General features: G+C 37.0%; 1 protein-coding gene across 1 annotated transcript in view; it reads right to left on the reverse strand.

Annotated features, from left to right (window-relative positions):
- The window catches only part of HECW2 (HECT, C2 and WW domain containing E3 ubiquitin protein ligase 2), a 402,520-nt gene that overhangs the window by 226,676 nt on the left and 148,383 nt on the right, over window positions 1-27,461 (reverse strand). Inside the window, exon 2 of the mRNA XM_011997186.1 lies at window positions 14,698-15,024. Within this exon, the coding sequence (XP_011852576.1) occupies window positions 14,698-14,989 (292 nt within the window). The 5' untranslated portion in view covers window positions 14,990-15,024. The remainder of the gene's footprint in view (window positions 1-14,697; window positions 15,025-27,461) is intronic.

Below are 27,461 nucleotides of genomic sequence, written 5' to 3' on the forward strand. Positions count from 1 at the left end.
TAATCTCAAAACAGTACTTGCTTGTACTAGAGGTATAATAACTATATCACATATATACTGGTACATATTTCAGAGTGTCAAAAATATAATAGATATTCTTCATGCCAAAGAAGTTATAACTTTTAGGGAAACATCTATGACTGCTTAGAGCAGCAGATGCACATTTTCAGAAACGAGAGAATAAGAAAGACCAAAAAATGAGAGTATAAAGCAGTAGACACACTGAATTCAGGAAAAAGTTATTTCTATTTAAACATAAAATGCTTTCAATATTGAAGATAGATCCTATAGGTAAGGAAATGGGAAACAAAAGGCTGGTACACTGTAAAAAATTAGGAAAAACCTGCAATGATGACTCATTAACTGTGATCCTGGATATAGAGGATATTTAAAATCTTCTTTCAGAAGCCTGGTACATAGTAAAGTTCTAACATCGTTAAACAAATGGATGAATGAATACCCAAAATATTCTGTTCAATAAAATCATTAGTTGAAATCTACACAGTATGGAATCATCCTCAGTAAAAAAGTATTTACTCATACCATAATTACCCTAGCTTAAAACTGACTCTCGAACGAATTAATGAATCTGCACAGATGATGCAGCACAGAGAGCTGGGTAAGGTGCTCAGCCTACAACATGAACAAGATGCAGTGAAGGAGTCTTATAAGAGTGCAATGGAAGGAAGAAGCATGGAGAAAGACAAATTATAAATAACACAGTGTAATCAGCACTGAGACAGTGATATTATAAAGGGAGTAGGAAAGGGAGTAGGAAAACAGACTGATTACCCAGAATAGTTAGGTAGATTACCCACAGAATGGGTGACAGAATTTTCTGATTCCTCGCTTAAAAGATACACAGAAGTTAGACAGAAGAAGGGAAGGGAACAGGAGCTGTTCTCTTCAAGTACACCTGCAAGCCCTTCAGCACAAAAGACTGGCATGTGCACATACAATTTCCACCTCCTGGAATGACCTTTCTTGTGTGTGAACACCAAAAAACATCTCAATTTCAAGTCCAAATATCATCTTCTTGGTAAAGCCCTTTCTATACCCTTCCCATCTCTGAACCCATCTGAGGCATTAAACTGCCCCTTCTCCATGCTCTTGTGGTCTTTGTAATATTGTTCTAAACACAGTACATTACAATTATTTCCTTCCTACTTATATCTCACCCTATTGTGAGCTGATTCACATTTTATCCTATTGCCTAGTGGCAGCCACACAGTAGGTTCTCAACAAATGTTTGCTGGGGATGTGGGTAGTGGGGTGGCTACCTCACGTATCACAATTATAAATGTTATCTTGTTTCACCTTTGGTGCAATCTTATGAGGTTGGTACATTAAGAAACTGAGACTCAGAATGGTTCAGCAACTCTTTCAACTGCCAAATACTACTGTCCCGTACCCCCACTCCAAAACCATCTTCGGGGCCACTGTATTATCAACCAATGTTGAGGTTAATGGAGACTCTATTCAGTTCCAGCTTGTTCGTAGGTAAGGCATTATCGTGGTTCTGATAATGATTTTATGAATTACAGTAGCTGAGAAAATGTGATCATTTATGCTATTTGACTGCTGTTTTACACATTTTGATGAAGGAAGAGAAATATCATGCTTTCTCAATGAACATACATTTGGAGTTTTGCAATTCGTAATTTAAATAAAATAAGTACAAAAATTCAAACTATGAAAATGTGGAAAAATCCCTTAACATCACCACTAAATCTGAGTTACTCTGGTTTCTAAAACTTAAAACAGGTTGAAAATCTGAGTTACTCAATGCAGTTTCTCCGAAGTCCGTATGAACTGCACACTATTGTGAAGCAGGTCTGTATTTATTCAACAATGTCAGCCAGATTGCGGGGAACAATTGACGGAAAAAATTATAATGACTTTGATAGTTATCACAGCTCCACTGTAACTCAAAGATTGCAAGCATAAGGTTGGTTTAAGGCCTTGACTTTACAAATAATGATAAAAATAGCTGGTGCAAAATGAAACAGAGAACACGTGAGAGCCTGTTAAGGGGAAGACCCACTGGAGAAAATGAAGAGAAGATTTTGAATATATCTGACATCTTTCATCATAACCTACATTAAGCAAGAAAAAAAGATATTCTTTGGTTTGGTAAACCAACAAGGATTTGAAGTTAAATTGTAAACTTCACCTATGTGCTTCCATTTATTTTATAATGCAACTTTTTTTGTATGTGTCTGTGTTCTATAAGAAAATCAAGCCCAGTGGACTCTGGTGCTGCTGATTCAGATAAGTCAGGTTTTTTTTTCATCTTCAAATTGTTTATTTATCCAAATGATTATTGTTTTCAGCCATTATGTTATGGAGGTTTGTTACATAGAAAGTGTCTATGAAAAAAACACAATAATAACAGTAATGACTAATGTGGAAGAAGGGGTTTAAAATAGGATGGAATTAAATGTTGTCAACAATAAAAGAAAAGATGGGAAAGAAAGTGATTGGGATGAAAAGATCCTAAAATTCTTGTACAGTTTGAGGCACTTAAAGATCCCGATTCATTATATGCTAACTCAATTACACATGTCAAAAATTGAAAGGATAAACCTTTAAGAGAATAGACTAGAATGTTTAAATTCCAACAAATACACTCAAGAAGAACGTGAGATGTGGGAGTAAAGACAACTCATCATTTCCATTGAGGGCATAAAAATAGGGGGGAAAAAAACTAAGAAAAAGCATGATATACAGAAAATAAATAAGATGTTGAAATAAGTCCAAACATATCAAAAGTAAAAGCAGATGTAAAAAACTCTACATGTACCAATTTTAAAAGATGCTCACTTAGATTAGATCAAAAATTATAAAGCTTTACATGATTTACAGCAGTTAAATCTAGAGCACACCAAAGAATGGCTGAAAGTAAATTGATGGGAAAAGATACACTAAGCAAAAACTAACCAAAAGGAAGTTGATATAACAACTGATAACAGACAAAACAGACTTTAAGAAATACAGCAAGATACAATAATGGCATTATAAGTAACCTTATAGATGTGCCCACTATTTAGTCCTTAAGAAAGTATAAAAAGCTAATTATAACAAACACGATAAAATTAGTATATGTAGTAAGCAATTATCTCGTGGGTTAGTAACAGTTGCAACCAGAACAAAGAATTTCTAAACCTCATGCAAAAGCTATCTTAACTCAATCATAAAATATTTACAAGTATTTAACATTTACTAATTTCGGCTATATGAGTCTCCTTTAATGAAAAGTGACACAAATAAGCATGGGGGGCAATAAAAATAAAACAAAGGTAATGTTTCTAGAATCATCTCAATCTATGAAGAGAAGAATGCCTATATCAAGTATTGCTTGCAATCAATATGTTAAGGCATAAAATACACTAAAGCTTATTTGGTTACACCAACCTATGCAATTTTTGAAAACCTACCAAATATCCAGGGGAGTCTTTCATAACCATTTTGAACATGTGGACTCCTCTGTGGACCAAAACTTCCACACGCATTTTAAAAGGAAGATCCGTGATAGTCTGAGCTACCAAGGTGATCCTGTGAATTCAGATTCCACTAAACTATTTTTCATCCACAATGGTCATGCACTGTCCTTGATACAGCCCTGGGTATGCCTGCTCATTCAGTATTTGAACACTTTACAAAATGTATTCCAAAGTATGATACTTTCTAACCCCTAATATCTATTCTTGCAGTGACCCTGCAAGGATGTCTTAGGCTTTGAAACAGACTAGAAGACTAGATACATTGTTAGCAAGACATTCTACTATGGCAGAGACACTGATTGCTCACTGAATAGCCAGACTTCTATGCATTTCCCACTCCCCTTGCAGTTAGGCAGAATTTTGCTAACAATGCTGAACAATGAGCTGTGAGCTGAAGTGGTATGTGTGGTTTTGGTGCCTACGCATTTAAGAGCTGGCATAAGAGTTTCCAGCGCTCTCTTCCCCTGACACTTGCCCAAAGAGGTCATGTGTCCAGATGGCATAATGATAAAATGGTTGAGCCTTTAATAATCCAAAAACGAAAAAATAAAGAAGGTGATGAGCCTGAGTCCCTACATGACAATATGAATCAAGCCCCCTGCCAACCCACACTAGACATGCAGCATTAGCAATAAATAATCCTTTGTTCTGTTAAGCCCTGAGGATGCAGGGTTAGTAAATTATTGCAGCATAATCTGACTAGGTGACAAGAATTTAGAGTTAAGTTGTTCCAAAAAAACAATTTCATGTTCAAAGCTCTTATTTTCTAAGAGCATTTAAATATTTTAAAGATATGACCTAAAACAACTTTTCTTTGGCAGAAATCATGATAAAAAATCAAAAGAACTTAGGATCAGCCACTCTTAACCGTATCTGATAGCTATTCTGAAGATGAAATACCTAATACATTAATTCTTTGTTCCATTTGATTGAATTTCAAATTAAATTGCAGATTTCCCATCGCCTTGTAAAGCATGTTGATTTGGAACTTACACAATACTCAAATTAAAATACTGTATTATTTAGCATTCACATTTTAAGTGCTTACATAATTCCTAGAGCTCTGCTTCAAATAAATGAATTTTGTTTTCCTTAAGTAGAAGTGGCCCATTGTGTCACTTTAAACTGGAAATCCCTTCTTGGGAATTCATTCAGTGGTTAAGTTTGTGCTGTAGCTTCAGGCTACCAGTAAAATGATTTTATTATTATTAATAATTACCAAAATATTAATGATAGTTTATAATAATCATAACCTTACAATCTGCCCTAGCACCTTGCTGAGCATTTTATACGCAATACCTCACTTAATTCTCATGTTGGTGGTTTCTTAAGTCATTTTTTTAAAGATGGAGAAATTGAGGTTTAAAAAGTTAAATAATCTGCCCATGGTCATTCAGCTAGTCATTCATTGAATTTACCAATGTGTCTAACTGTAGCGCCTGAGATCTCAACAACTGATAATGTCAGAGCTTCTCAAAGTGTGCTGCTGTGACGGTCCTGGGTAGTTCATTGACAAAAGTTATTCCTTAACAGTTAATGCATGTCAGAAAGAAATATACCTAACAATGCAAACCCTTCTCTAACACTATTGCTTAGAACATTGTCAGGGTAGACAGTTTGTTTTGTTTTAATCAAACGAGTTACTTCACTTCACAGAATACCTCTAGGTTCATCTATGTTGTCACAAATGAAAGGGTTTCCTTCTTTTTTAATGAATGCATAGTATTCCATTGTGTGTGTATGTGTGTGCGTGCACGTGTATCTCACATTTTTCTTATCCATTCATCCACTGATGGACACTTAAGTTGACGGTATATCTTGGCTATTGTAAATAGTGCTGCAATAAACATGGGAATCCAGATATCTCTTCTGTATCCTGATTTCATTTCCTTTGGATATGTATACCCATAAGTGGGATTACTGGGTCATATAGCATTTATATTTTTAATTTTTTGAGGAGCCTACATAGAAAACTCTTTTTATGATGCTTTGCTTTATTGTACTTCACAATGTGTTTTTGTTACAAATAGAAGGTGTGTGGCAACCCCACACTGAGCAAGTTGGTGCCATTTTTTTTCCAACAGCATATGCTCACTTCATGTCTCTGTGTCACATTTTGGTATTTCTTGCAATATTTCGAGCTTTTTCATTATTATTATGCCTGTTGTGATGATCACTGATCAGTGGTCTTTGATATTATTGTAATTGTTCTGAGGCACCATGAACTGTGCCCATGTAAGACTGTAAACTTAATCAAAATGAATATTGTGTGTGTTCTGACTGTTCCAATGACCCAAAAATCCTCTTTCTCCCTCTCTTCAGCCATCCTATCTCCTGAGACACAACAATATTGAAATTAGGCCAATTAATAACCCTACAATGGCCTCTAAGTGTTTAAATGAAAGGAAGAGTCACACATCTCTCACTTTAAATCAAAAGTTAAAAGTGATTAAACTCAGTGAGGAAGGCATCTCAAAAGTTGAGTCAGGCCAAAAGCTAGGCCTCTTGCTTCAAACAGTTAGCCAAGTTGTAAAAGCAAAGGAAATGTTCTTGAAGGAAATTTAAAGTGCTATTCCGGAGTACATACGAATGATAAGAAAGTGAAATAGCCTTATTATTGATATGGAGCAAATTATGGGGGTCTGGAGAGAAGATCAAAGTAGTCAAAATATTCCCTTAAACCAAGCCTAATCCAGAGCAAGACCCTAACCCTATTCAACTCCGTGAAGGCTGAGAGAGATAAGGAAGCTGCAGAAGAAAAGTTAGAAGCTAGGAAAAGTTGATTCATAAGGTTTAAGGAAATAAGCCGTCTCTATAGCATAAAAGTACAAAGTAACACAGTAAGTGTTGATATAGAAGTTGCAGTAAGTTATCCAGAAGATCTAGCCAAGATAATTGATTAAGGTGGCTACACTAAACAACAGATTTTCAATGTGGGCAAAACAGCCTTCTATTGGAAGAAGGTGCCATCTAGGACTTTCATAGCTAGAGGAGATGTCAATGTCTGCCTGTAAAGCTTAAAGAACAGACTGACTCTCTTGTTAGGGGCTCATACAGCTGGTGACTTTAAGGTGAAGTCAATGCTCATTTACCATTCCAGAAATCCTAGAGCCCTTAAAAATTATACTGAATCCACTCTGTTGGCACTCTAGAAATGGAACAACAAAGCCTAAATGACAGCACTTCTGTCATTTAGATTTACTGAATATTTTTACTGAATATTTACCGAATATTTTAAGGCCACTATTGAGACCTACTGCTTGGGGGGGAAAAAAAAAAAAAAAAAAAACAGTCACCTAAGAGGTCTGATAAAGATTTACAAGGAAATTAATGTTTTTTTCATGCCTGCTAACACAACACTCTTTCTGTAGCCCATGAGCCAAGGAGTAATTTTGAATTTCAAGTCTTATTATTTAAGCAATACATTTCTTAAGGCTATAGCTGCCATAGATACTAATTTCTCTGATGAACCTAGACAAAGTAAATTAAAAGCCTTCTGGAAGGGATTCACCATTCTAGATGCCATTCACAATTCATGGGGTAGACTAAAATATCACCATTAACAGGAGTCTGGAAGAAGTTGAGTCCAACCCTAATGGATGACTTTGAAGGGTTCAAGACTTCAGTGACAGAAGTCACTGTAAATGTGGTAGAAATAGCAAGAGAATTAGAATTAGAAGTGGTGCCTGAAGATGTAACTGAGTTGCTCCAATCTTACGATAAAACTTGAATAGACAAGGAGCTCCTTCTTATGGGTGAGTAAAGAAAGTGGTTACCTGAGATAAAATCTACTCCTGATAAAGAAGCTGTGAACATTGTTGAAATGACAACAACAACAACAAAAATTAGAATATTCCATAAACTGAGTTGAGAAAGTAGCACCAGGGTTTGAAAAGATTGATTATAATTTTGAAAAAAAGTTCTACCATGGGTAAAATGCTATCAAATAGCATTCATGCTACAGAGAAATCTTTTGTGAAAGGAAGAGTCTGTCAATGTAGCAAACTTCATCTCTGTCTTATTTACAGACATTGTGCAGGTATCCCAACCTTCAGCAACCACCACCACCCTGATCAATCAGCAGCCATCAACATGGAGGCAAGACCCTGCACCAGCAAAAACATGACAACTTACTGAAGGTCAGATGATCACTAGCATTTTTTAATGATAAAGTATTTTTAAATTAAGGAATATACATCAGTTTTTTTTAAGACCTAGTGCTATTATACACTTAATATTTAGATTATAGTGTACACACAACCTTTACATGTACCGAGAAACCAAAAAACTCTGGGTGACTGACTTTAATTTGCTATTAACTTTATTATAGGAATCTGGAACCAAAACCACACTATCTCTGAGTTATTCCTGTATTGTTTTCCATAATGGCCGTACTAATTTACATTCCCACCAACAGTGTGTAAGGGTTCCCTTTTCTCCAAATGTCACCAACACTTGTTATATTTTGTCTTTTTGATAACAGCCATTCTAATAGGTGTGGGGTGACATCTCATTGTGGTTTTGACTTGCATTTTGATGGTGATTAGTGATGTTGATTTTTTTTTTTCATATACCTGTCGTTCATTTGCTTGTCTTCTTTTGAGAAGTGTCTATTCTGGTCCTTTGTCAATTAGATGGTTTTAAGAAAAATATTAACACTACAGCCAATCATCTAAAACTGCCAAAAAATCAAGAAGGTGGTGAGCAAGTAATTAACAATTGGGAAATACCAGCCTACAATTCTGAACACAGGAAAGAAAAATGAAGACTTGGGACATAGGACACTGAAGTTCCAGCCTTGATTCTTCCCCCAACAAGCTGCAGGGTATCACCAATCTAGACCTTAGTTATTTATTTATAAAACATAAGCTTAAACTTTGGGATCTTAAAGCTCTAAGATACATGATCATAATGCCTTGGTTCACTATTGCAATCTTACTTTATTTTATTCTCCAAATGTGAAGAAATATGAAAATTGTCAAAATATATTACCATGATACTTTTTTTGACTGACAGTCAAAATACAGTTGTTCTGCTATTCATTTTTGAAGACATAATCAATCCATAGACACTGAGAGGTCTACTTAAAGTGTGGTCCAAAGAAATGCTGGTAAATTATTTGTTACCGGTCCATGACAATATAAGAAGCTTGAGCCAGAATCTGAAATACTTACATTAAGAAACTTTAGTTTAGATGATTTTTTTTCATAGCAACATTTCTCATTGAAGGAATCAGATATTGATTTACACTCTAGAAAGGAGCATCTTATCTGTTCATAGATCAGTAACAGTTTGCAGACCAGTACTTAGAATAACTACTGGTATATAGCATAGTATACACTTTTACATTTTCATTATGGAAAATAAATAAATAATTGTCTTAATGTGCACTTTCCTAGTTCTGTTAAGTACCTGCAGTTGCCTACAAATGAGAAATGGCAAACGAAGCCTTTTGGAGTGTTTGCTTTTCTTTTGAACAGCCAAAAAAATAACATAGGTCCAAAGGTGAAAGGGAATTAAGACAGTGAGCCTGAAACAAATTTACTATGATCTACGTCCTCTTTAAACTGTTTCCATTTGATTCTTCATGGAAAGCTGTTTGTGTTGCAGGACCTAAGTGTCTTTGTATAAGACAAGCATTTGGTTCTTTTTATTTGGTGCACTTAGGAGGAGGCAATAAGGAGCGCTGTTAAATTTGTAAGGAATCAATTCTAATTTTGGAGACCAACAATAAATTATAAGCCTAGTGATTTCCTCAAACCATCTGCAAGGCAGGAATTGTTGTAATTTGGAGGTTTGGGACTATAGCTCCATTGAAATCATCTCTAGAAATCTCAGGGTGTATATGAGGCTTTCTGGAAGGAGGAAATATAATTAGCATATGTTTTGAGAACGGTGTTCACACCAAAGGCTCCTCAAATAATGCTTCGATATTTTCAACTTTTTTCTTTGTATTTCCAATAGGGCCTATTTACTGCCTAAAAATGCCTAAAGAAAGATTTATTTTTCTGATTCACATGCATATGTTTTCCCTCCAGATAAGAAGTGCTACAAGTCATCTGGAGTGCGTTGTACAAAACATTCTGCACAATGAGCCAAACAAAAACAAAACTCACATTTCTAGAGGGGAAGAAAATGTAAGCCAAGAGAAACACAATCAAAATGCAGAGTGTGCCAACAAACCACACCTCATCAGCTTGATGTTCCACTAAATTCCTTCTCCTTTGGGACTTATTTCTATAGAGACCATCTCTCTGTTCCATAACTAAAACTAGAAGTTGCTAGGAAACAGTCAAGCTTCTCAGGACACAACTGACAGGCAGAGGCTGCTTCCTACCAAAAGGTATAGAAATCTTAAGCTATTTCTGACATACATGCTATTGTTATGAAATCTGGATTCTCAGCACATCTATGTCACAGAGCCCAAGAGAGAATTTATTATGCATGTTCCTGTTTGTCCACACAGTATTAAATTTATGATTTAACCTGAACCTCAAAAATCTTTTCCCATTTAGCATGGTGCTGCCTCTTTTCTTTCACTTCCTCTCCAAATGTTTCATTTTACCTACTTTCATTTAGCAGCATCCAAAAAATTGTTTTGCACATTATCATGTTACTAAGTATTCATTTGAAACATTATTCCCATCACATTATTGGTCCTATTAAAGCACTGAAAATTTCCACATGGCTTGGAGTTACTGTGTTCAGAATTTTTATATCAAAATTTTGTTACTTCTTTTAAAAACCTGGTGGCTTTCACAGATATTAAAATAGTCCTTAACACTCACCACGAAGTAGTAACTACCAAAGCAGCCCACTCACTCTTTATCTTGCCTTTAAAAGCAGTTGTTACCCTTTTCCCTTTCTTATATTTCTAGCTGTGTTAGTGGCTCTATTAGCAACAACTGCAGATACAAGAAAGCCTGCTGCTGACTTAAACAAAGAGAAGAACATTTTTTTCCACATATAACGTGAACTTCAGAGTGCCAGTCCAAGATCTATTTTCTGCTCTGCCATCCATAGCTTTTTATTCTCTTGATTGATGCCTCATGATTGCTACATGGATGCAACAGCTCAAGACATCGTATCTTTTCACCAGAGTTCCAAGGACAACAGAAGAGGAAGTTTAAAAGACTCTTCATGAAACTCTGGTTTTTCATTGGAAAGCAAAATTCCCCCAAAGTTTTCCCATTAGATCTCACGGGCAAGAACCGAGTTACATGTCTACTTCTAGACTACTCAATGGTTGGAGTAGCATACAAGTTTAGACCTTTCCTGAGCCTGGGGAGGGCCTACCTACCCTGAGATTAAGGACTTACTGCTCACCCCACTGACCCAATCAGGGTTCTGACTACAGAGGGAAGAGGGCAGAAAATGGACCCTTGTGGGGTCTGGGATGCCAGGTCCTCACCCCTTTTTCCTGCTGGGATAGAAATCTATTAGAAAATACAGTAAGAAGTGACAACATAGATGTAAGCAATCAATTTTATTCATCATTCTTTGGAAAAGGCTAGAGGGGAAAACTGAGACCTCTTATCTCCCATCCTAAATCAAATCATAGAGGAACTTCAGCTTCAGACCTTAACGAAGTAATTAGCACCAGACTAGCCTTCCCAATGTACATAACTATAAAATTAGAAGTAGAAGTGGTTTTCAGACATTGGAAAACAGATGGTATTAGACTATAATCTCAGAGAAAAGAGAAACTTACAAGGTGACACTATGATCACCCAGATCTCAGATGAAGGACAATTTCCTGAGTGTAGAGCGAGAAGCTAGAGTCCACAGTAGTTCTGCTGAGCTTGGATACAGAGATCAGAGTCTGGGTCAACTGCAGTACTAGAATCTCCAGGCCAGGGTCCTGGAAACAAAAGACCTCTAGAAGAATGAGGGCCAGAAGTCCACAAAGGGGATCCCCTACAAATCTTTGGCCAAGGTCTGGGCTGCACATACTCAGAAAGAAATGACCAAGGCTTTATAAAGAGCAGTTTTACAGGGCTGAGAGGACAACAGAGTGACCAGAGGCTAAGCAGTGCTGGTGAACATTGGAGCTATAGCTCAGCCAGAGTGAAGAGACCTGGCTAGCACTCCAGGCATCCAGCTAAGACATCAGAAACGCTGCTGCTTAGGAATAAGCACAGTGTACTAGAATAAGACCTACCATACACTTATTTCACCACAGCCCAAAAGCAAGACCTAACAAAATCCACCGGGGAGACCAAACTCGGAGGATGAATTCAACCAAGTTAGAAACAGTAGAAAAATACACCGGCCTTTTCGCAGATCCAGTCTAACAAAGTGTGAAAAATCAAACCTACACAAGTTCAAAGAAATAAATCTGCCTATTAGAAAAAAGAAAACACTATTATTCCACAGAACTCAGAATTTCTACCACATAGAATCCTCAATATCCAGTGTAAAATTAAAAAGTGCTAGCTATGCAAAGAAATCATAAGAACCATGGTCAATGAAAAAAAACTAGTCAATAAGAACTCCTCCTGAGATGGCCTAGATGTTGAAATTAGAAGACAGAAACTTTAAAGTAGCCATATTCAATTCAGTTTGAAGAACTGAATAAAAATATGATCTCAATGAGTTAACACACAAGAAATCTCGTAAGAGACATGGAAACTAGAAAAAGAGAAATGCATATTCTAGAAATGAAAAGTCAAATAACTCCAAGTGTAAAAATCCATTGGGTGGGACTGACAACAGAATGAAGACAAGAAAAGGGCAAAGTTAGTGAACTTGAAGATAGATAAATAGAAATTATCAAATTTGAATATCAAAGAGAAAAGATATCGAAGGAAAATGAACCAGCGCCTCGGGGCCTTGCAGAACAACATGAAATGATTTTAACATATGTATAACTGGTATCTCAGAAAAAGAAGAAAAAAATAAAAATAGAAAAAAAATTTGAAGAAATAATGGCCAACATTTGTCCAACTTTCATCAAAAACATTAACTTACGAAGCTCAGAGAATATCAACGGGAATAAATAAAAAGAAAATCACACCTAGCAATACCATAGACAAACTGCTGGAAACCAAGATAAAAGAGAAAAATCTTGAAAGCAGCCAAAGGAGGGGAAAAAAGACATGTAACATGGGGAACAAAGACACAATGATAATGATAACTTACATGAGAAAGACACAGAAGCTTCTTGAAATAAACTGATGAAGAGTTATCACTTTTCCAAAGGGATTTATTTCCTAATTCTGCTTTCCTAGTGATAGCCTTGGATTAATTCCAGACTTAGGACTCTGACCTATACTTCTTCCTCTAGAAAGTAAAATACAACAACATCAAGATTTTGCGGTTTTGGTCACTTGGAGATAAGATTCACTGTGGATGGAATTCCTTAGTTCCTTCCTGATTACATTTAAACAGGGAAATATAGCAAGTGTGTGTATGGGAATCAATTTTTTAAGTGATTCTAGCATTTTAAAGATTAAGTTATTCATACACAAAATAAATCACCTTATATGAGAAAGTAAAATTGATTATTTCCCAAACAAATATCATAAAAGGATTTTTAAAAACACATTTTGGTATTTGTATTCGTAGTCTTATATTAAGTCTTCTATTAAGATTATAAAATAAAATCTAAAATGGGAAAAAATGAGAAAGTCTAAAGAGAAGTTATATGAAGTGCAAAAGAGTGAAATTACATTCAAATCAAAGGGTTACCTCTAAAGTCCCATCAAAACTGTAAGATTTTTTGTGAACATAATAATACAAATGTAATTTTTAAATTGTGTATCTTCCTCAATTTGATTATATTTTTAAACACACTTAGGGAAAATGCTGTGAAGACTTTTCCCCTTTTTTGGTTACCATAAGAAAAAAAAAGAGAGATAATAATTCATTAAAGTTTTGCCCATTTTGGATTTTTTGTTTTCCAGCGTGATTAACCATTAAGAGTTATAGAAGTGAATACAAACCAAATGTTTTTATTTCAGTCAATATAAAATTCTTTACCCCAGAGAAAAATAAATTTCAGTGGGTTTAACATTCTAACAAAATTTCAGCAAGAGTGTTGTTTTGCCTCAAACAAGGCCTCTCAACAGTGGTACTATGGCATCTGGGGCTACATCACTCTTTGTGGAGGAGGCTGTCCTGTACATTGCTGGATGTTTCACAGCATCCTGGCCTCATATCCCCCTGCCCAGTTGTGACAACCAAAAATGTCTCCAAACCTTGCCTAATGTCCTCTAGGGGGGCAAAATCTTCCCTGGCTAAGAAGCACTGCCATAAACAGATGGGTCTTCTTTTTCCTCTCATTTATTCATTTAAAAAAAAAAAAAAAAAAAAAAAAAAAAAGGGCGGCGGGGCGGGGGATGCTTGGCTTACAACTTACATTGAAAGCAACAATGACTTCCTAATATCTGATGCTAAATTTTGGAGAGAATTGTCTTTGTTCAATGAAAAAGTTCTCCAACTTTGGAGAATGTTAGATTTTATTATTGGGTTGGATTTCAATTTTCTTTCTGTTTAGTTGGTAGGTTAGATTTCTGCTTTCCAATGTGGCAGACTTCGTACTTTTTGGACGTCTCATTCATCGCTCACTCAGCAAATGTAAGTTCACTAAGAACAACAAGCGTAAATTAGCTAAACAGAGCTGGACTGCTTTTACTAAAACAAATAGCAATTATTTATAAGTCATTTGTCAGGAAAACATGACACTTCCTTCCCCTAATTGATCTAGGACAGAGTCATGAAATTTAAAAATAAAGACATCTTAGGCTACAAGTAGTTCTTAACAAAACTCAAATTTTAGAAAATACAGAGCTTTTAAAATATGTCATCTAAATCTAGACATCTCTTTCATCCGTTTAAAAATGTTAGTAAATGTTAATAGATATCTCTTTCTAAAATGGGACTGCTGACCAAGAGAAATACAAGTTTTGTTGGTGCAATTACTTTTGCATCGACCTAATAGAAAATACTGTAACACCTACAGGTTCTGAAGGTTCTGACATTTAATTAGGTAGAGATGTAACCACAAACTTCATAATATAAGCAAAGGTACTGTTGAATCCCTTCCTCCCAAAGAAGAAAAAAAATTCCCAGAATCTGCTGTGTGTATATATGCGTGTGAATTTTTTCCAGGAGAAAATACAGAATGGTAAAAATGTCAGACTAGAAACTTGTATGCTCTGAGTCACATGCAAGTCCATTCCATTTGACTCACCTATATGATAAAGTCCAATCCAATCACTGGGGTCCACCTCCTCTTTAATGTCCCAGAAGATAATGAGGTTCTGGGCTTGCCCCAGCGTGTACTCGTACATGCTGGCAGTTAAGCTGGAGCGGCTCTCAGAAGTCACCAGGTCGGTGTCGCTGTTGGCCCGCTGCAGGGTCATGTTCTCTGGCATGGAGCTCTGGGCGGCGAGGCTCTGGAGGTTCTCTGGGCTCAGCGTGTACCGCATCTGGGGATTTCGACGCCGCACAAAAAGTAGGTGCTCCCGGGCTGAACTAGCCATCCCGTCTGCCTCTCTGGGGTTGGCTGCCTACAAAGCTGCAGGAGACAGATAAACATAAAACATTAGTGCTACGACACAAAGAATTAGATTTAAGCTTTCCAGACATAAAGCCTTAAAGAGTGTTTATTAAAGCCTGACCATGTAATCTTCTGCTGTCAAAATAAAACCTATTATTCTACTGTCAACTGATGATGTCAGAAACAGCTTCTATAGAGTCAAGTCACATGATGACAAAGGCTGTCACATGCCTGTGACCCTCGATTTCACTTGGCACAGCTTTCTCCTAGCAATCAAGGAGGAGAGGATCTCCCTGCCATCCCTTTTAGGTCTATCCTTTCCCAAATACCCCATGTTCAAACATGGCACCCTCTTCTCCTTTTCCATTCCGCACACATATTTATTTGCTGCTGCAATGAAATTTTAAAACAGCAAGACACATGCTAAACACAGTTGAAGTATACCACTGAGTACAAGTTCACTTGCTCAGTTTCCTTAGCATAAGAATGTAACTCACTGAAATCTTTTCAGGAGCTTGCTCAAATGTCACCTCTTCCCTTAAATATAGTGGTCATCGCATTTAAAACCACAGCACCCCAGCATTCCCCATCCCTCTTTTCTTGCTTTATTTTTCTCTACAGCAAGTTTTGTGATCTGATGTACCATACAATTTACTTATTTATTTGGTTATTGTCTGCTTCATTTGACAAGAATGTAAGTTTCACAAAGACAGGGATTTTCATCTGTTTTGTTGGCTACTTTATCCCCAGTGTCTACAGCAGTGCCTGCTACATAGTACATGTTGATAAATATTTGTTAAATGAAGAGATGCAGGAAGAGTGAGCATCTTTCTCCTAGATACTTCTTGGCATAACTTGTATCTCCAGTCCCTTTCCTGAGCCTGCCCCTTGCCATCCTGACTTTCTGGCTGGTCCACATTATTTGGGCCATCTGGATCATGATAAGCCATTTCCTTTGGCTCCCACTTGGCCTCCGTCCAAAGGAACAAGGCCTTCCCTGTTGGAACTTAGACAGCCCCTTTTTGGCTCACTGAGTCTAGTTCTAAAATACTTCCAGACACACACAGAGACTCCAGTACCTCCTGTACTTTAACGCAGTACAACTAAGGTTCTATCTACCAGCGCCTTACCTGTTTGCCATGGGTTTACATTACCTCACTCGGATCTCACTAGCTTTATATAGAATTGATCTGATTTTCTTCTGTACCATCCCTTTCAGAACTACATAATCCACTCGTGCATTTACGGATTTAACACTTACTCCGCACTCTTAGTACCTGCCACCATCTTCATTATGCCATGTTTCATTTCAAGGTAAACCCTATTGGGTCTTGGGAAGTCAGCATGAGTTTTCATTTAAAAAACAAACAAAGTAACCTTGGGTGCAATATTTACGTGACAGCTAACAACCTTGGCTACTGAGTCTGAGAGGAGGACAAGGGAATATTGGGTTCCCTAATTTCTCCCATCCTCTCACTCAGTTCATAGACACTTTGGGTGAAGAGGACATGCTTCTGTGCTAGGTTTATAGCACTTGCAAATGTATTTATTCAAGTAGTTTCTGTCATAAAGTGGATCTCATACTTTGAGCACTATCTCTTGAATGAAAATAACTTGGACAAGATATCTTTTGTGAAAAGGATACAAATAAAAATGAACAGATAAGCTGATTTACTCAGTTCAATGGTTTTAAATCCTGTATCTCTCTTCATAAAGATGGCACTTATTTTCTGTATGTGGTCTATGGTAACTCTGATACCATAAAAGAATCCATAATTATTAGAAAATCAATCTATGAAGCTTAAAATACAGGTCAACTTCTAATCTGATAGTTTCATGAAACTTCATTTCACTGACTTTCAACAGGCCATTATTTCTTTATAAACTCAGTGAGTCAAGCAGCACACCAGCTTCAGCAAGAACTATAAATAATTAACTCCTAACACATTGTAGTTCAATAAAAAATGCAGGCTGTCTAAACTACTTCCCTGAAAGAAAGAAATAGGTCACAACCCTTATGGCTTAAAACCACAACAGAAGAACTACTGACAATTATTTCGCTCTAGAAAAAAATGAAATAACATGTATGTACACCCACATTACTGTTTTTAAATTATCTGTATTTAAGCAGAGAGAGAGGTTAGCACAGCAGCTAAGAGAAAAAGCTCTGAAGACCAACTTCCGGATTTCGGCTACATGTTTACTTTCTATCACTCTATGATCTTAGACAATTTATTTTAACTCTCCGTCCCTCTGTTTTCCCACCTATCCAGGAAGAACATAATAACATCTGCCTCATAGGATTTTAGAGAGAACTAAATAAATCAGTACAGATAAAACATTTCCAACACTGTCTGGCATATAGTAAGAGCTTTGTTAAGTTTAGGTATTAATACCATTATGTGACTACATTCTATTTTAATTATATCAAGAACTGGTTTTAATATTCCCATAATTCCCATCACCCCTTCTACTTAATCAGCATCTTCAGTATTTCAAAACATAGCCCCTAACAGAAACAAAAGAGCCTTGTAGGCAGTGAGGACCTCAGATATCTCAGAGCCCAAGCTTTGGCCCCATAACACTGACAAGAGCCACTCCCTGGTCCTCAAGCCAGAGATAAAAGTTGAAATTCAACTTCATCACCAGTAGTGGGTTCTTTCGTTCATGCAACAAATTACTGTGCTCCTCCTAAGTGAAAAGCATTAAGGATACAACAGAGCAAAAGTCAAAGTCCCTAGTTCAAAAAAGTCTGCATTCTAACAAGAAAAGACACGCAACTAAGGGCCAAAAACTGAATACATAATACATAATATATTTGTTTTCAGTGAAAGAGCAAAAAGAGCTAGAAATGTGTGAATCTGCTAGCTTATACATGTCTACCGTAAAGCTGCAGCGTATGCTCAATAGTAAAAAGAGTAAGGGTTTTTTTTTCAATTTCTTTCTTTTCTTTTCCTAACATAGCCCTTCCCCTGTGGGAACTTGGAATTTTGGGGAACAAGAGTAAATATTCATATATGAGATAATTCAAGGTATCAATGGCACTTTATATACATGTATAATTAGTCTTAACAAATGTGTTGTGGGGACAATGAATGTTGTAGGGCATCTGAAAGGGATAAAAATATATTTATAACAGGCTTAACCTTTTCCAAAGCACTTTCACATCGAGTATCTCAAGTAAGGCCTCAGAATATTGTGAATTAATTCCGAGAGATAACATCATTATGTCTGTTTTCATATGAGGAAATTGAGAAAGATTTGTGAGGCAAAAGTTTGGCTGAAGATGACAGAAAACACTTGGTGGCAGAGGTGATATCTGACGTGAGCCTTAAAGAATTTAAAAAAAAAGGAAACGGCATGAAGAGCATTCTAATTGGAAGCATGGATACAAAGAAACTACCAAGGGAGAGTACTGGGAGGGAGGGAAGAAAAAAACAAACGTAGAGTTTCCACAGAACCTGGTGAAGATGATGAGAATTCTGCAAAAGAAACCACGCACCAGCCAGACGCAGTGGCTCATGCCTGTAATCCCAACACTTTGGGAGGCTGAGGCAGTCAGATCACCTGACGTCAGGAGTTCAAGACCAGCCTGGCCAACATGGTAAAATTCTGTCTCTACTAAAATACAAAAATTAGCTGGGCATGGTGGAACATGCCTGTAATCCCTGCTACTCGGAAGGCTGAGGCACGAGAATCGCTTGAACCAGGGAGGTAGGGGTTGCAGTGAGCCGAGATCACACCACTGCACTCCAGACTAGGCAACAGAGTGAGACTCTGTCTCAAAAAATAAAAAGCACCAGCCATGGAGGGGGTGGGTCACCACAGTGCCCACTGACGAATGCAAGCCCCAACGTGACACAGAAGATACTGAGGCTCCATGAGGTTAGGTCCACCCAGTGTCACAAATCTGATGAGTCAGTCACACGCTTAAAAACAAAGTTAAAGCGGGAGAGAGAAAAATGAAAGAGAGAGAGAGAATTTCAAAGTCAAGGAAGGAGAGACTCCCAGGACAGTGTCCAATGCTGCAGGGAAAAACTGAGGAGTGGGGAAAATTGGTGGCCAAAAGAGTTAGCATGGAGTGGTAAAAGTGGAGTAAAGAATCCAGGCTCTTCCTCAAAAGGCTAGACGGCGAAGAGAAGGAGGCATGTGGGGAGGGCAACATGGATTGAGACAGAGTTGGGTTTGTTTGCTTTCATGTTTTGTTTTGTTTTGTGTTTTTTGTTTTGTTTTGTTTTGTTTTTTAAGATGGAGTCCTGCTCTGTCACCCAGGCTGGAGTGCAGTAGTGCATCTTGGCTCGCTGCAAACTCTGCCTCCCGGGTTCACGCCATTCTCCTGCCTCAGCCTCCCCAGTAGCTGGGACTACAGACACCCGCCACCATGCCTGGCTAAGTTTTTATATTTTTAGTAGAGACGGGGTTTCACCGTGTTAACCAAGATGGCCTCGATCTCCGGACGTCGTGATCCGCCCGCCTCGGCCTCCCAACGTGCTGGGATTACAGGCGTGAGCCACTATGCCCGGCCTTGTTTTGTTTTTAGGATGGAAGAGATTCTGCATGTTCCTAATACCAGCATAGGAACTAAGAAAACAGGAAATATTTGCTGAATGAATAAAAACTGAGAGAAAAGGGCCAGTAAAGAGGAGAGAATGAAAGAGAGGAGACATAGTACGGAGCATGGCTACTAGGCTGAACAAAAGCTGCAAGACATAGGACAGATGGAGAATTAGTCCAAACCAGCACTGTCCAACTGAAATATAACACAACCCATGGGTGTAATTTAAAATTTTCTAGTAATCACATTTTAAAAACATAAAACAGATGAAAATTTTAATAACATTTTATTTAACTCACTATATCCAAACTTACTGTTTCAACATTAATATAAACAGTTACTAATTTTTTTATTTCTTTTTTTTAAATGCTAAGGCTTTTAAATCCAGTGTGAATTTTACACTTAAAGCACATTTCAGTTCAAACTGACCACAGCTCATGTGCTCCACAGCCACATACTGGACTGGGCAGTACAGATCTAAACCATGGAGGTGCCCCCACTTCCTTTTCAACTCTATGCAGTCAGAAAGGCCCTGAAGGTAGCTAAGAGGAAGATGTCATTGAACTAGCTGACAATAATGTGTTAACAACCGAGGATTCCTTAATCCTTCCAAGGGTTTTTTTTATTACACTTTAGCACAAAGATGCTTTTTGAGCCAAATCTCTAATAGGAATCATTATTCAATCCTGTTATATGCAGACATCCAGCCCAGGGGGTAGAGGGTTTTCTCCGGATAGATTTGAGGATGGGGAGGTTGACAAGTCTCAGAAACTCTTTATATCTCTTTTTGCTTCTTTTCTTCTACCCTGAAGCTGTATAGTCTTCAAAAGCAGAACAGTGTCCCAGAGGTGCACTGTGTGTCAGGGGAGGAGATGAAGTGGGGAAGGGATGGAGGTTTTCTACATATTCCTTTAACAAACTCTCATATATGATACAAACTTTTCCTAAGTGATTTTCAAATATATACAGGTTATTTGTAAGTCGGTACATAAATCTATATATATTTAAACTTCACCCTGCCTTAATGTATTTATCTATTAAATAGAAGTAATTTTAATGTACCATGCAAGGTTATTGTAAGGACTGAAATACTGTGTGAAAGTGTTCAATAGAAAGTAGCCATGGTTATTTTAGTAGGCAAACATTATAACTACCGAATTAATTAATGCATTATTTAGTCTAGGGTAACTACTTATTTCTAAGAGCCTGGGGAGAGGAACACCAGGATTTGGAAGGCAGTGAACAGAAAACAAATGCTGAAGACCAACCTTTCATATTAAAAACCACTAGAAGTTCTGCCTAGTCTGGATGACCCTGTACTTAGAAAAGAAGAAGAAAACATCCATTCTTCCCCTGCCTCCACCTATTCCACATGGCTCCTGGCTTCCAGGGCTCAGAAATCAGCCACGTTAGGTTATACAGGCCTTGAGTTATAGCTTAAGAACTCAACCGTAGCTTTTATAGAACTGTTTCTGTATTAAAAAGTAATGACAACTTCCAAACAACTCCCTTAGAAAAGAATTGCAGAGCCCACCGCCCACAAGCCAGCAACTGGACAGGGTAAGATATAAGAAAGAGGAGACAAGAATTTAAGAAACTTGGCCACAGAACTTGAAGTAGTCCTGTTGGAACCTAACCAAGAATAGTGAGTGGGGAGCCATTCCAGGGTTTTGAGAAGAGAGGTGAAAATAGGAAAGGGAAGTCTGAGGAAACGTAATCTGAAAATTTATGCAGATTATAACCGGCTGATGATAACAGGAAGAAAACAGAGGTGGGGAAACCAGTGAGAAGCTGATCAGTCACAGAACCCAGCGCTGTTTGCAGAAGATGGATTTTAGTGACATGAAAAGGAAATATCAATCAGGAATGTTTCAAAGGAAGAAGCCATAGACATGATGACAGATTGAATATAGGGGATAAAAGTGAGGGTGAAATTAGGACTAAATTCTGGATTTTCAATCTAAGTGGTAAACAGAATCCCAGAAACATTGACAGGGCTGAGAAAATCAAAATCATTTCAGGTGAGATGGAAGTAAATGCAATATATCCACGTAAATATAACCCTTACGAGGGTGGGTCCAAATTGTCAGTTATTATGAGGCCGGGGATAAAACAAATACTCAAATGCAAGTCTCTGCTCAATAATAGCTTTAGTATTAATTAAATTGACTATACCAATGTATCTCTAAAAGTCTTATTTCAGGATTTAAAAACCTCATTCAGATGTTTTACTTTACATAACTGAGGACAACTGGAAAGGAAATAAATCAATGATTTTACTTAGATTACAACAAGGGACTATTATCTAATTGCTTTGGAAACCTTAAGTTTTCCCTTATAGGAAATGTAATATAGTTTTTAGAGTTCATGTTTTGATTGTAAATAAGCACTGTGCAAAAATTAATTTGCAAAGTCACATAAAAATGAAAAAATCAAAGCACTCTAAACTTTATACCTAAAATTTGAGTTTTAACTACCTTATCCAATGCAATATTCTCATATGGGAAAATCAGTGTTACCCAGTAACAGAGAACAGCTGCTGCACATTTTCTAATACTGAAACCTAAGAACTCTCAATTTGCTTCTTGATTTCACATTTCTTATTGCCTTCTGCAATAAGAAAGACACATTTTCTTCAGAAAATTATCCACATTCTTTTGAAAAGCTTTAGAAAATGAAGCCGACGGCAAGGGAAACAGGTTAATATTCACTATACGGCTTAAGTAGAAAGCTGGTCCTTTAAAGCTCCTTAGATAACCCGTCCCTCCCAGGGTGAGTCTGTGCTGCAGCTGTATGTCCCATGCCCAGTGGGCACAATGTAACATGATGGAGCACTCCTTAAAAAATCTTAAAAACCCTCCTTCTAAACAGGATTAGGTCTGCACTCTGCTGCTCTCCTAGATAAAAGACATCTGTTTCAAACAACTGAAAACAAAATCATTTTTCTTCAAGAGGTCAAGAGAGATTTAATTACTAAGCAAATCACCAAATGCCACAGCATACAACTTCAATTCCAAAACCAGCAAATTTTGTTCAGAAGATATAGACAGTAGCAGATGACAAATACATTAAGCAAGTGTTTTTTATTTAAAATAGTTTTGCTAAAGAATCTGGAGGTGAATGTCAAGTTACTAAACCTCACCTGAAGGGCAGGTACTGAAAAACATTGTCAGAGGATTTTTATAGAATTTAAGAAATGCATCCTAGGATCTAACTTCCTAGAGTTGACACTGATAAATAAAACTAACAATAATAAAAGACAAACTTGTTTAACCCTTCAAATTCCAAAAGACACACATACAACACACACACACACGCGCACACACACACCCGTTCAACTATACTATGCTTCAAACTCCAAGTGATTTTTAATTTTTTTTTTACTATTTAAATAAGGAAAACAAAGGGTGAAAAACTATATTGATAGTCAAGATATAACTAGCCTGCAGTAAGTAGAGATGTGAGAACTATAGGAAAAGAAAGCAGTAACCCATCCCCAGAAAGGCCAGTTGGCATCTGAGATGAACAAAGACACCACCAAATCTTCCACCAAAGCTCCCTCCCCAGTGGATTTCCCCTGTGTGTAGCAAGAGAGAGCCTTTACAGTCATTCAGTATAAATGAGCATTCAGATAAACTCCGTGTTTATCATAGACAATCATAACTTCATGCTTATCTTACTCTGCAAGAGTATGCTAATAAAATGATTAGGAAAACCAGAAAATGTCCTTCTACACAACCTGCTAGGAAATGAGAACTTAACAGAGAACCTGGGGTAACTGGAGCTGCACCTCACTTCCTCTTTCCAGGTGAAAAAGTATCAGAAAATGCAATTTATCCTCCAGCCTGCTGCCCTTTAGGAAAAGCCTGTTTCCCCCAAAATTTTACTAAAGAATATGTTATAATCCACAACATAAAAATTGCCCAAATGTAAATTTGGAAAAGGAATGTACACAAATAGAAATAATTTTAAGTTCCAAAAAACTGTTAATTTTAAAGACTGAGTTCAAGAATGCTTTCAAGATGTTGGGTTAGCTTTAAATCATTAAATATGCAACTAGATTAAAAAGAGAAAATCATTAATATTTAACTTTTTCTAGTTATTTAAACTCAGTGGGATTTTTAATTCAATTATTTAATTAAAACCTTCTTTGAAGGTATGAGTAGATATTTTACAAAAAAATTGAAACAATAAGTATATATCAAAACACACTTTTAAAAAGGAGCTATAATTGTTGTCCACTAAAATATCAACTTTGAAAAACAATAGTACTCAAGTGAAAATGTAGTGAGATACAACACTCATACGTTGCTGAGAGGACGGTTTTACAAAGCTGTCCAGAACTTTACGTATGCTCACACCCTTAGGCCCAGTGATTCATTTCCAGGGCTCTGCCCTAAGGAAAGAAGCAGAGATGCCGGCAAAGAGTTATAAAAAGATGATCACCACAACGTTATTCAAAATAGAGAACAAATTAAAAACAAAACAAATGTCCAACAATGGAGAAGTATTTACATTATGGCATGTCTACCTTACAGACTATTATGAAGCCATTAAAAACATATTTTTAAGATTTGACATGAGAATTTGTTCATGCTATAAGGTTAAGTATTATCAAATACTGTTACATATACAATATAATTAAATTGTGTTAATAACACACATAGAAAAAGGGTATACTTTTTCAAGTTATAGATAGTGGTATTACAATTGTTTTTACCTCTTGATATTCAATTTTTGAATTTTGCTACAAATAAGATACATAATAATGTTATTTAAAATAGAACTCTGATATGAAAGGATGGTTCCTACTATTTATTTATTATTTATTTATTACAATAAATGGTTATGTTCGAGGGCTCCTTAGTTCCAAGGAACAGAAGCCCCCTCTGATAAACTGAAACAGAAAGGAAATTTACTAGAAAGATACTAGGTAGCCCACAGAATCAAAATAAAGGAAAAATAATGAACCAAAGATGCTCTTGGGTAACAGTAGCCACCAGGATCAATCCACCTAAACATCCATCCTTTCTCCATGATGTTGCTCAGAACTGACTAGTGGGAGACAGGCGCCTAGGGACCCACAGAGAGAGGAGACGGCATCTGAATGGGCAATTCTACCAAAACTGAAGGCAGCTGGGGAGAAGTGATGCTTCAAAAAGAATTAAATTAGTGAAAACGAAGGTTTGCTGTTACTAGATGAATAAAAAATGAATGCTGGACAAAAATAAAAGAAAGAAAACACTAACAAAACACCAGTGCCAATATCACAAACCCTTAAATATGCAACGAGAGAAGAATATAGAGTGGCAAATAAGGGAAAAAAGAGGGCAACATCTCTTACTCATTTATCTCAATACAGGATAGATTGTGATGAGCCCCCACTGAAACAATATTTATTGGCAGAGGTATCAGTTTTTTACATTAACCTGTACTTTTAAAATGTTAGTCAATTAAGAAGAACAAAACTTCATTTCAAGAATCATTTTTAAATGTCATGCCAGATTAGGAAAATGAAAGCCAAAACTTCATATGTTTTCACTATCTTTTAATAATTCCAACCTATTTTTCAGTAAACATACATGAAGTCATAGTCTATCCAAGTGTCAACAAAGAAGCAAAGCAACTGCCTTCTGTGCTGCAATGTGTAAGTGCAAAAGGCAGTAAGAAAGCTCATTATGGGGCATGATCAGCAGGGGCTGAAGTAAAGAAAAGTCTCATGAGAAAATTTGAGCCGGACCTTGAAAGATATGAAGGGGCCATGAAATACGGCATGCATTTTAGGCCATACTAGAGTACAACTAAAAAATATGGCGTGCATTCTAAGCCATACAGTACAACTAAAAAGTAAAGATAGATAGGAGTTAGCTTTCACTACCTTCACTCTATCCAAGCCATGGTCATCTCTCCTCTGAATGAATAGCCTCCTTCCCCTCTTCCATTCTGGATTTCTTTTTGTATGTTCTCAATATGACAGCCAGAGTGACCCTGTTCAAATGTTAGATTATTTTGTTCTCCACCAAAAATCCTCCAATAACCCCTATCTCATGCAGAGAAAAAGCCAAAACCTTTACAGCAGTCTAGAAAGTCCCACATGATCCAGCTGCTAGTCCTCTCTGACCTCATCTTTTGCTACTACCTTCCATGTTCATACCACTCCAGTCCCACTGCTGCTCCTAGAATGTTCCAGCCACTCTCTACCACAGGGCCTTTGTATATGCTATTTCCTCTGCTCTTCTCTTCAATATGCACACGACTCACTTTGTTACTTCTTTCATGGTTTTACCAAATGGCAGCCTCTAGAGGGACCTTCCCTGACCACCCTATGATAAATTTCAACTCCTCCAACACTGCCTACTCCCTTTTCCTGCTTTATTTTTCTCCTGCAGCACTTTTCATACTGTAACATATAGTATGACTTATTCACCTGTTTATTGCATCTCCTCCCCCTAGAATGTATGCTTCATGAGGAGTAAGAAATGACGGACAGACATCACCTCTAAGTTGGCAGCTGGACCCACATGGTTTTCTTGGTAGAGCACCTGGAACAATGTTTCACTTATTAATCAATTATCGTTAATTTTACAAAATCTTTGGCACCACAGTAAGATCTTTAATTGAAGTCATTTCACTGGCAGAATGCAATGGTTGTAAGCGGATGTTGCAAACACACAGGTTAAATTTCAAAGTCTGAGGTTATCAACTGATGCTTATCATTACTACAGAAATCAACAAAAGGTGCATCAAAGCAGAAAAAAGCAAGAAAGGATGGAATCAAACAAGAAGGAAGAACCACATTAGGAAGAAAAGGCATATATAAGTCACAAACAAGAGTGTCAAACCTACCTGGTTTTTCATACAAATAATAGTTATCCAATGCCTATTAAGTATGAGGTACTGTTCTTTCACTAGAACAAACAAATGGAACAAATTCCTTCTGAATGAACTTACAGTTATAAGACTAGAAAAAGAATGAATTCAAAATAATAATAAACTACTCAATTTATGAGATCCCCAATGAGGGCAGAGACTCATCTGGAAGAACCAAAAAACTAAATGAATACGCAACATGTGAATAAGGAATTCGTTCTCTTCAGTGTCACGATCCAGCTTGTTGATACCAAGTTTAATTTTACTTCAAATACTGGGATAAAAAAATGCTTGGAATCTTTTCCAAAAGGACTACCTACAGAGCACTGTATTTTCCAAATTTTTTTTTTAACAAAGAGATTGTTATTACCTAAGTGTCTATGGCCCAGCTCCACTCTATTAAGGGGCTGACAATGAAAGCAAAAAGTATCACACAACGATGAACTGAAGAAGTAAAATCAGTCCCCATTCAACCACTGCTCCCATGCAATGAGAGAGTCAACCCCTGTCAACCCCATTTCTGCTAGTCTCTCACTGAATGTTAGATGTTCCAACAATAAACTGATAGCAAAGAGAAATTACATGAACTGGTAAAAGATTCAGGAATTCATAAAAGTCAAAGTGATTTTAAAGTCACATGCAAAACCACTGAGTAATAAGGATCTGGCAAAGTCAGAACAATTGATAACTTAAGGAGAAAAAATTAAGGATAATTTGACTCTCTTAGGATCAGAGAGAAGCCATGGGAAAGTTAACAGAGGCTTGAAACAGGTTTTGCAATATGACTTTCTTTATGATTGTGGTGAGAAAGTCAAATATCATAAAGTGCTATCATACCATTTTATTGAAAAAAATGAATTACCCCAACTCTCTAAAAGTTTCAACACTTTGGGCCGGGCGCAGTGGCTCATGCCTGTAATCCCAGCACTTTGGGAGGCTAAGGCAGGCAGATCACGAGGTCAGGACTTCGAGACAAGCCTGGCCAACACGGTGAAACCTGATCTCTACTAAAAATACAAAAAAAAACTAA

This window comes from Mandrillus leucophaeus, unplaced genomic scaffold (assembly GCF_000951045.1).
Source record: "Mandrillus leucophaeus isolate KB7577 unplaced genomic scaffold, Mleu.le_1.0 Scaffold532, whole genome shotgun sequence".
Taxonomy (NCBI): Eukaryota; Metazoa; Chordata; class Mammalia; order Primates; family Cercopithecidae; genus Mandrillus; species Mandrillus leucophaeus.